Here is an 11,129-nt window from a genome sequence, read left to right as displayed (position 1 = left end):
AAGAAAAATAAACAACAAGAAACCCAAAACCAAAATGCATTGCAAAGTAAAAGTGGCAAGGAAAAAAACAGATTTTTTTTTTTCCCCTAAAAAAGAGAGAAAACTTTTCTATTCCTAAGAAAAGTAGTAAATGAGGCCCTCACGTGGGTGGAGACCAGGCCCTCTCGGAACAAGTATATGGGCAGTTTCCTGGGCAAGTCTATCCCTAAGGCTAGGGATGCCAGCCAGAGTCAGATAAAAATAGCTCCTAAGTAAATGGGGGTATGCTTTGGACTTAGAATAAATCCTTCTGCTTCTCCCCACCTAGAGATGGGCTGGTGGGGGGAGGGGAACCCTGCATAAAAAGTCAATCATGTTGAAGAAACCTCTAATTTCAAAGCTTCTGCCAGTTACTTGCGTTACTGAGGGTGGAGACAAGGGGAGGTGGTTTCTTTTGTTTAAGAAAACAACCAGGATGTTTCCTTGACTTTCCAGAAGCAGACTTTAGTGCCAAGGGACAAACAAAAAGATCCATGTAAGAAAATAACAGAAATTTGGGTTTTAGAAGCTGGTGGTGAGAGAAGAGAAGGTTCTAGAAGGGAGGGGCAAGCCAGCATGCTGGGAGCCTCAGGGAGACAGGAGGCCAAGGTCAGGAGGATATGACCCAGAACATATATTCCCAGTGGCAAGGGATCACTGATGGATTGCCTTGAAACTTCTCTGTGCTTCGACACCCCCCACATTGCTGCAGACCCTCCCTGACATGCGCTCCATGTCATGGCCTTGTGCTGGCAGCACTCTGGGGGAAGGACGGAATGGGGGCAGCAGCACTCAGCACGGCTCAGAGCCTCACATAAGGACAGCAAGACTCAGAACCCAGCGGTCCTGTAAGGAGCTGCAGCGGCAGAAAGAAGAGGCTGCAGGGTGGCTGAGCCAGGAGAGAAACTGCAGCCCCACCACCCTTCCAGAACCCAGGTGTGGGCTCTGGACTTCCCAGAGTATGGAAATGGGGGCGAGTGTAAAGGAAAGGGGACATGAGGCAGCACACGTTTGGGCTTTCCATCCAGCACTCCAACCACTTGCACCATTTTGAAGTTTAACAAGGAGCCACTTGGTTTCTGGGTGAACCCAACCAAGGAATGTGGACCTTGGGCTGGTTAGGAGGTGGTTTAGTCACTAAGACGTGTCCAACTCTTGCAATCACATGGAATGTAGCTTGCCAGGCTCTTCTGTCCATGGGATTCTCCAGGCAAGAATACTGGAGTGGGTTGCTATTTCCTTCTCCAGGGGACCTTCCCGACCCAGGAATCAAACCCACGACTTCTGTATCTCCTTCATTGCAGGTAGATTCTTTACCAAGTGAGCTACAAGGGAATGGGCTATGCAAGGGTGATCCTCAATCATGAGCTAGGGGAGCCCAGAACTGGCTTCCTGGTCCAGGTCTGACCCCTCTGGCACTTTTCCAGAGCTCTCTCAAGCCTGGCCTTAGATCCCAAATCAACCAGTTACCAAGTCCTCTCCACTCGTGAGACAGGCCAGGAGGGCTGTTGTCTCCATTTTCCAGATGTAGAAACTGAGGCCTGGGGAGTGGGCAAATGGTAGAGCTGAGACTTGAACTGAGGAGCCCCGGCCTCCAAAGCCCATTTCTGACCACAAGGTCATACTCTGTCCCTTTCCCGGTTTACTCATCTGTCATTTCACCAGGCCATGGGCTCCTTAAGTGGGACTATGTCTCTGTCTCTGCTATTACCCTGGTGGCCAGCACTGAGCGGGGCTCTGAGGAGACGCTCAGAAAATGTCAACCGGCTAAATTTAACTCCAAGCGCTCCCGCAGCCAGGACCCAAGCGGCTGAGGCTCCAAGACGGGGCGCATGGGCTCTTCAGGGAGGTTGGGGAACCCAAGAACCAGCTGGACATTTCCAGGCCATCCTGAGAGACCAGGGCAGGTCAGGAAGATACACTGTGGGCGGGACGCGGGCCGCCTGGGACGCAGAAACACAAAGAACAGTAAAGCCAGTGGGCGGCAGAGGCAGGAAGAGGCCACAATGGGCCCCGGCTGACCGGAGATGTCCCAATTGTTAGCGCCAGCTCTCCGCCTGTTCCCATTACACTGCCTTTCAGCCCCGGCTGAAGCCTGGGAGAAGCTGGGCAGGAGGAGGGAGGGCAAGGTTTAAGTGGCCACCAGCCGGAAGCGAGGGAGGCATGCACCCCGGCCCCTAAACCCAGGCCTCGCTTCCCGTCTCCCTCCGGACCTCCGTTCATTCACCCAACAAACATTCACTGGGCACCCACGATGTTCCGTGCCCGGGCCCGGTCCTGGGAGTGGGCTTGGCCAGCGGAGCCAAGCACCCTTCAGACACATCACATGGAGAGTCCTTGTTCCCTGGGTGGGGCAGACTCTGCTCTACCAGGGAATGGCCCTCGCCAGCCCCAGCCCACAGGAAAGGCTGGGCGTGTTCTGTGTTTACCGTCTTCTCTGCCCCAAACTGAACTCCCCACACAGGTCGATTTGAAAGAGACAAGAAACCTTAGGAGTCACTGGCAATGTTAATCAGAGACCATTCTGCCAAGAGAGGCTCCAGCTGAGGCCGCGGATACATCTCCTAAAAGCCGGCCTCGTTGCTGCAGCGAGTCTCTGGAGGCATGGCGGAGGTGGGCAGGAGTGTGGACGCCAGGACTCAGGACACCGGGCCCGGCGGCTCCAACTCCAACGGCTGGAGAAGGGATCGCTGGGCTTCTCCAACCCCAGGACCCACAAGGCTGTCTCAGGGAGCAAGGGCAGGGCAGCAGGCAAGAGCTTCACAAATGCCTGGGAAGCAATCTAAAGCTGTCTAAGCGTTGGAACGTGCACCTTGAGAGCTCAGTGTCTCTGGCCACTTCCTTTGCTCCCAGCAGTTCCTGGGCTCCCTGGAGAGCCATGCTTGCTGTGCTTGCTGACTGACACTGCTGGAGAAAGGTGAGACGCCTTGCACCAGAACATCTGGCTGGCAACCCAGGACAGGCACACATACACACATACACACCCCTCACATAACAACCCAATAAGCTCCAGTGGCTGTGGGCATCTCTCCCGAGCAGGGCTGGCTGTGGCCACCCCCAGTCTCCAGCCCCTGGAGGCCATGACTGCACAGGCAACTCAGCATAGGGGAGGTTTCTCCACAACATCCCAAGGCCTGACACCACCCACCCTGGCCAGCAGCCACCCAGTGGTAGATGGCATTCACCCTGCCTCTCCCTTCAAGCCTGGGGTTGTGGCCTTCAGGAAGGGAAGATTCAACCAGTTCTCAGTAGACTCCACCCACACCGTCTCCCCAAACCCCGGCCCAGGCCAGAGGTGGAGGCCAGATGAATGGGCGCTGGCCATCTTCTCACAGCAATCTCAGGTCCGTGTGAGCACGTCAGAGCTTGGAGGGAGTGTGAAGGACTGTGTTCCAGCCCTGACTACTGAAAGAAAAACTGCTGTCCAGAAAAGGGAGAAAGGACCAGCTGACACTGTTCCCCAGGTCAGCAGCAATGCGGAGCCCAGGACCCCCCTCCCAGCTATGACCCTCGGCTCTTCCTCTGCCATATGGCTCCCAATCCCCACCCAATGCACAGCCAGTTTGTAACTCTTCTTTCCCCTCCCTCCTTATAGCAAGAGGCTGAGCAGGCCAGGGTCCTGGGCTTGCAGGCCCCAGACGTGTGTGGGGAGCACAACAGAACAAGAGATGGCTCAGGTGGTAAAGAATCTGCCTGCAGTGCAGGAGACCCGGGTTCAGTCCCTGGGTTGAGAAGATCTCCTGGAGAAGGGAATGGCTACCTACTCCAGTATTCTTACCTGGAGAATCCTATGGACAGAGAAACATAGTGGGCTACAGTCCATAGTGTTACAAAGAGTCAGACATGACTGAGCCACTAACACACTTTTCACTTTGGTTCTTATCATCAGTGTGTATTACCGAGCACAGCCTCCCACCAGCACCCCTCAAATCTGACAGGGTCCTAGATTGTGTGAGCTGGGGATGGGCAGGCGTGTGAGTGCATGTGTGTCCAAAGGGTGGGAGAGACATGGGAATGGGTGGGCAGGGAAAGCTGGGTGTGAGGGATAGGAGGGCAGGGTGGGGGGGTGGCAGCAGCAAAGTCAAGGGCAGAGTCGCCCCCCTCCCGCAGGCACTAGGGGGCTCCCTGGAACCTCAGGATCTGAGCTGAACTTGCTCAGAGGACTGCTCCTCACCATGACCTTGGTCAAGCCCAGCCCGCCTCGCAGGAGAGCCTCGGCCCCCAGCGAGGTGACCTGCTTTTTCCCCTCGGTGGCCGCCCTGCTCAGTGGTCAGGAGGAAGCCAGGGGCAGGGAAGAGAAGTTGTAAGTGGCTTCCTGTGGGGCTGCGGGAGTAGGGGTTCTCACACAGCCTGGGTTTCTAAGGAGGAAGAGCGGTGGGGGCACCGAGCGCGCAGGCCGGGTTTGCAAACAGGCAGGAAGTTTTCCTGGAGCACAAGCCGTCAAAACAGAATTCTTTCGCTGGGTAATGTTTTCCTCCCTGCCCCTGCCACCCGGGCTCAAACAGGTCTGGTGTTGTTTTCATAACCTGGGAGAGGAAACCGAGCCCCTTACAGCAGAGACCTCAGGCACCAAACCAAACCACTCCACAGATACTCCCACTGGTTTCCCATTCCCGAGTGGAGGGCAGGGCCACCGTGGCAAGTTCGGGTAGAGACTTGCTCCACGCTCCCACGTGCTCCTGCTTGCCAGCCCCGGCCAGCTCCTTGCGCCAGCATCCCGGACTCTGGCCTGGGGCATGTGGCTGGGGGAAGCAGCAGTGGTCTCCTGTCCTGGATGTGTGTGGTGAGTCGAGAGCTATGAGCATTGCCTGGGTGCACGGTGTGAGCCAGTCACTTTGCATAAACAACCAAACTTAATTTAACCTCCACAGCAGCCTTCTGAGTTACTACTGGCATCCTCATTTGCACATGAGGAAACAGGCTCAGAGAGGTCCAGGAACTTGCCTGGACACTTGTCACCTGCCTGAGGTGACACAGGTAGTGAGGGGCTGGGCCAAGCTTGGAACACAGGTCTGTCTGAACCCAGCGCTCTTCCCACTCCACTCCTGAGCCTTCCCCAAACCTCGCTGGAGCAGAAATCTCCCTGCAAAGTTCAGGGTGAACAGCGGGGACTGCTAGCCTAGACTGGAACACCAGTGACTAAGAGCCAAGTCCACGGGCGGGGCCTGACCGCACATCCCATCCATGCTGCCCAGACCAGGAGGAGGACTCAGGGCGAGAGCGGAGGCAGTCCAGGGCACCTAGGGCAAGCACTCACCTTCCTGCAGCTTCACGCTCTGGAGGTAGAGGGGGTTCCTTAGGACGTTGCAGCGGCCCGGCTCATCCTCCTTGGTGAAGAGCAGGAGGTCTGAGTAGGCAAACAGCGTCACCTGCATGGTGAGAGAGCAAACAGAGCCAGCTGCCCCACTGCCCCAGAGGCCAGAGCCACAGGCTCCCCTGGAGGGCCAGGGAACAAGTTGCCATCATCTCGTGTCTCTGTCATCTTGGGCAGAACCAGGAGCAGACGCTCAGTGTGCCTGCTCCTCATAGTGGGAAAAACTAACAGAATAAAAATTATCCTTCATCCTCAACCTCCAGGCCTGATGACCTCTGCCTGCCTGTCAACATAGCAAATGGACGGGGGAAAGTGGAAACAGTGACAGATTTTCTTGGGCTCCAAAATCACTTTGGATGGAGACTGCAGCCATGAAATTCAGACACTTGCTCCTGGGAAGGAAAGCTATGACAAACCTAGACAGCATATTAAAAAGCAGAGACATTGCTTTACTGACAAAGGTCTGTCTAGTCAAAGCTACAGTTTTTCTATTGGTCATGTATGGATGTAAGAGTTGGACCATAAAGAAGGCTGAGCACCGAAGAATTGATGCTTTCAAACTGTGGTGCTGGAGAAGACTCTTGAGAGTCCCTTGGACAGCAAGGAGATCAAACCAGTCCATCCTAAAGGAAATCAACTCTGAATATTCATTAGAAGGACTGATGTTGAAGATGAGGCTCCAATACTTTGGCCACCTGATGCAAAAAGCCAACTCATTGGAAAAGACCCTGATGCTGGGAAAGATTGAGGGCAGGAGGAGAAGGGGGCAAAAAAGGATGAGATGGTTGGATGGCATCACTGACTCAAAGACATGAATTTGCGCAAACTCCAGGAGATAGTGAAGGACAGGGGAGCCTGGTGTGCTGCAGTCCACAGGGTCGCAAAGGTTCAGACATGACTGAGTAACTGAATAACAACAAGCCTCTCAATAGTCAGACACGCCACAGGCCCACCTTCCTGACCAAATGCCTCTGCAATCTCCAGACCAGGGCCCTTGGCTTGGAGCCACCTTGAGCTGCAAGAGATACCACATTCACGTGCATCCCCCTCTAAGTGTCTGGCTGAAAAAGCACTAGACTTGCAGTCAGAATTTGAGGCTCCTGTCCCACTAAGTAGCCATGAAAACTTGGTGAAGTCCCCAAATCCCTTCAGCCTCAGTTTTCTCATCTGAGAAAACCATGCAAACAGGGGGAAAGTCCCTGCCGGGCTCCCTACGGGCTTCTCTCACAAGCTCTGTGTAGACTATGAATTGAAGCATCATGCCATATGCATGTTCTTACCAAGTTCCTTGCAGATAATTTCAACTGCATCCATGCACAATCACATCAAGAAAAAGTCAGTTACTTACACTCCAATACAGACATGGACAGAACTTTTATCTCTTTGATGCATTAGCTGCTCCGAAAATAAAGGAGAAAGATATTTTTAGACATTATAGGTAAACCACCAGGCATGCTCCACATAGTTTTATGCTAAAAAAAAATCCACTTGATCCTCTAATGCCAGTAAGGATTACACTGAGCTTTGTTTTGCAAATCCTGCAGTGGCCTTTAGTCAAAAGCAATAAAAAAATCCTATTTTAGATTCTCTGAAGAAAACAAAATATTATTAATTGTGTGGACTTCCCTTTGAGGTATCAAAATCTGACATTTCACCTCATGTGGTGTAGGAAGAGTCCGCCAGAGGGTCGCACGCACTATGGAAGGGCCACAGTGAGTGTACGCTGGCTTGTTGCTCAAGTTCAGATGGTCAGCATGCTGCCGTTTAGCTGTCAGACTGTTGCAGATGACCTAACAACTCCACCTCTAAGACTCTAGCCTATAGGAATTCTTACAAGGACATATAAATGTGAACGTGTAGGGATGTTCTCAGTAGCATTTTTTTAATAAAAAAAAAAAAAAAAGAACATAAAATCCCCTTAAGAGAAGATGAATAAACTAAATGATGCTATCTTCATATGGTAGAATTTTATGCAACTATTAAAAGAATAAAATAGAGCTATGTGGGCAGAAATGGAAATCTATTTGTCATAAATCAGAATACTGCAATGTGCAAAAATACCTAGCATATAATCCAAATTTGTAAAGCAGAACTGTACATCTGTCTATATTTTTTAAAAGTATTTATTTCTTTGGCTGGACTGGGTCTTAGTTTTGACATGAGGGACCTTCATCGCATCATTTGGGCTCGGTAGTTGCGGCCCATGGGCTTAGCTGCCCGGCAGCACGTGGGATCTTAGATCCCTGACCACAGATGGAACCCAGGTCGCCTGCATTGGAAGGTGGATTCTTAACCACTGACCTCCAGGGAAGCCCCATAAATCTGTCTATATTTCTACATACTTTCGTGTCTAAGATACTCATCACAGTCTTCACTGTGGAGAGGATTTTACTTTATACATTTGTTTGATTTGCATTATTTGGCAATGAGAACCTGTTACTTTTATAATTTAAAAACACGTGTTTTTCTTAGGATGACTTGGCACACAGAGATCTGACAGAATCCAGGCCACAGAAACAGAGGGCACCCTTGAGCAGGAGGCTCCCGGGGCGGCTCTGGCTTCTCCTACAGGACCAAACATGAGGTCTCCTGAGCGCTGGGCTGGAAGGGATCCTGGTGGGGACCCTCTCCAACCCCCTTTCCATCACAGCCCTGACCCAACACGGCCCACAGAAGTCTCCATTTATTGAGCACTTACTTTCTGCTCGGTGGATCCTGACTTGTAAACATCATTGCCCTCTTGGATAGAGGAGGACCCTGTATTTCTGAGAGGTTAAGTGACCTGTCGGAGGCCACACAGGCAGGGAGGGTGCCCAGGTCTGGCTGACCCTAGAGCTCTCACTGTGTGGGGAGGCAGCAACATGCCTACAGCTGTCCCATCCCTGAATGTGAAAGAATCCAAGCTGGGACCCAGAGAGAGGGGTGATGGAGACAAGATCATGAAGTTAAGACAGGGACGAACATGGGCCAGAGTTCAGAAGGATTTTAGGTGTTGGTTCCTGAGAAGAAGATGTCAGCATCCAAGCAGCAGGAAAGAGAAAGGCTCTGCACCAGGCACGCACAAGGCGAACCTCAGACTCCCCTGACTGACTCAGTGGAAATCCGGAAGCGGCCTCCGGACCCTCAGGGAAGCTGGCAGGGGAGGGGTCAGAGGAGACAGTCTGTGAGGAGCCTAAAAAGTAAAAAAAAAAAAAAAAAAACCCAGCCCCAGCCCACAAGAGCCAGCTGGAGGGCACTTGGAAGAGCCACGAGCAAGGTGCGAAAAGACCCAGGCCGCTGCTCTGGCCCAGATTCCCAGAGCTGAGAATGTGGTCTAGACAGGAAGTGATTAAGGCCTGAATGAAGAATTTCCCCAAAAGTCGGGTCAGGGAAAGGACAGAGCTGGCGCACAGTGGGAGGCAGGGCAGGGAGGCCAGCGTGCCCGGGGAGGGCAGGTGGGCCCCCTCTCCCACCTCCCCAGCAGCCCACGAGAGGTCACGGCAGCCCACAGAGCAATGACGGCCATCTCCACAGCCCAGTGACCGGCTTGCCTCCCACAGCAGGCCGTGGGGGCCGCCAGGTGGCTCCCCACACTTGCTCCAAGGACACTTCTGTTTTCCCAAAGTGTCAAGAGTTGAGGGCTTCTTTGGTTAGGAAATCCTTGCAACTTAAAGGATCACTAATCCCACATGGTCCTAACCAAACTTCTTCCCAGCAATCTTACCTAAAGGCATGTTGGCAGAAAAGATCTTGGTGCCTGAGTTAATGGTAAACTCAGTGAGTCAGCATGTAAAGTTAGGGTGTGTCCCTGAGCCCCACGGAGCTCCTGGAACTTCCAACACAGGGCCTGGCTCCATTGCTGATGCTCGATAACCAGTATTTGAATGTAGAAACAAGGCTGTGCCCAAACGCCAGTTTGGTCTCAGGGCACATTAATCAAGTCTGTGACTTCTGGGAGCAGGTGTGACGAGGGCAGTTCAGGGTGTGGGGTTGGATCAGCTCGTGGAGCATGCCCAGAGAAGAGAGGGGACAAAGAACCAAGGGGGAACATTCCAGGAGGTAAGATTTCTATACAGCGCCAGGGAGAACTTGAGACAAATTAGCGCTCTCTAGTAAAAAAAACCACTGTCCGGAGGGACTGTCTCTGCAGACTCAAGAACAGGCTGGAAGACAATCAGCGGGAAAGTTCCAGCAAAGCAGTTAGAACGGACAACTCCTGTGGACCCAGCCTTCACTGTGATTCTCCAAACTTACCCAAACTCCTCTTGAATTGCTTTGTATTTTTGGCCCGAATAGCATGACAGGCTACCAAGATCCACATATTTGCTTCCTATCATATTTCAAGAAAAAGGAGTGTATTATTTTTACTTGTCTTCAAATCTCTTCTTTCAATCTTCAGAAGGGGTCTCTTAGTTCTAGGGCTCCAAAGACCCACTGGATGAAGAACTCTTAGATAGACTGTTAACTATTATCAGACCCTGGCTTCAGCTTCTGTTTGTTAATTCGTTTTTAAACAAATACACCAGAGGCAGCATGGGATCCTGGAAAGCACTGCTGAGCCAGAGAGAGCCCAAGTGCTAATTGTGGCTACATCTTTTTGGAGCCTTGAGACTCTTGCATGCCTACTAAGTCGCTTCAGTTGTGTCCAACACTTAACGACCCCATGGATTGTAGCCTACCAGGCTCCTCTGTCCATGGGATTCTCCAGGCAAGAATACTGGAGGGGGTTGCTGTGCCCTCCTCCAGGGGATCTTCCCAACCCAGGGATCGAATCCACATCTCTTACGTCTCCTGCATTGGCAGCCTGGTTCTTTACCCCTAGTGCCACCCTGGGAAGTCCATTGGGTGCCAGTTAATCTCACTGGAGGCTTACTTTCATCTATTGACTGGGGTCAAATGTTCCTCTCTTCAGGAAGCTGCAAGAATTAATCAGGATCAGGATTTCCCTGGTGGTCCATTGTCTAAGACTCCATGCTTGCAATGTAAGGGGCCCAAGGTTCGATCCCTGCTCAGGGAACTAGATCCCTGTTCAGGGAACAAGCCACAACTAAAGACCCTGAATGCCACAGTGAAGACCCAGCACAGTCAGATTAACAATTAAATATTTCAGGAAAAAAAAAAAGTTAACTGGGATCAAGTATGGAAAGTGAAAGTGAAAGTGAAGTCGCTCAGTCGTGTCCGACTCTTTCCAACCCCATAGACTGTATGTAGCCTACCAGGCTCCTCCGTCCATGGGATTTTCCAGGCAAGAATACTGGAGTGGGTTGCCATTTCCTTCTCCAGGGGATCTTCCCAACCCAGGGATTGAACCCCAGTCTCCCGCATTGTAGGCAGACACTTTACCGTCTGAGCCACCAGGGACCCAGCATGGAAAATGCGTACACAATAAGGCTATACAAGAAGTGTTTAATGTTTGTGGGCTTAATCGTGAGTGAGTGAGGGAACAAAAGAGCACATTTGGACACACAGGTGTACTCCAGGGTGGCTGCCGCTTCTAACTGTCTTCTTCTGAGTCTTGTGAATTTGCAGCCACACCTCCATTTCTGACCTTTGGCTACCTGACTGAGTTCCACTACACACTTACTCACCAAGAACTGCTCCAAAGGACTTCCTGTTCTTAGAATTGAAACCCCCCTCAACAGATGAAGTTTTACTCCCATGGAGGCAATTCAGAAGCTATGCCAAGGTTCTTAAGAAAGTTCCGGAAGAGGAGGTCCAGAAATGTGGTAAGCGACACCAGGGTGGTGGAAATAAGCCTGTGGTCTCCCCGGGGAAACCCCCCTAAAAGAGACAATGCTCACTTGGAAAATACGAGTTC

The 11,129-nt window shown here is 51.9% G+C and overlaps 1 protein-coding gene across 11 annotated transcripts in view; it reads right to left on the bottom strand.

Moving 5' to 3' along the window:
- Positions 1 to 11,129, bottom strand: part of RGS3 (regulator of G protein signaling 3) — a 153,257-nt gene that overhangs the window by 70,472 nt on the left and 71,656 nt on the right. For all 11 annotated transcript variants that reach the window (XM_070795313.1, XM_070795314.1, XM_070795317.1 and 8 more), the window contains one exon: positions 5,276 to 5,387. In XM_070795313.1, the coding sequence (XP_070651414.1) occupies positions 5,276 to 5,387 (112 nt within the window). The remainder of the gene's footprint in view (positions 1 to 5,275; positions 5,388 to 11,129) is intronic.

Source organism: Bos indicus, chromosome 8 (assembly GCF_029378745.1).
Source record: "Bos indicus isolate NIAB-ARS_2022 breed Sahiwal x Tharparkar chromosome 8, NIAB-ARS_B.indTharparkar_mat_pri_1.0, whole genome shotgun sequence".
In the NCBI taxonomy this organism is placed as follows: domain Eukaryota; kingdom Metazoa; phylum Chordata; class Mammalia; order Artiodactyla; family Bovidae; genus Bos; species Bos indicus.
Note: the sequence above shows the minus strand (reverse complement) of the source record. Positions and strands in the feature narration are given on the sequence as shown.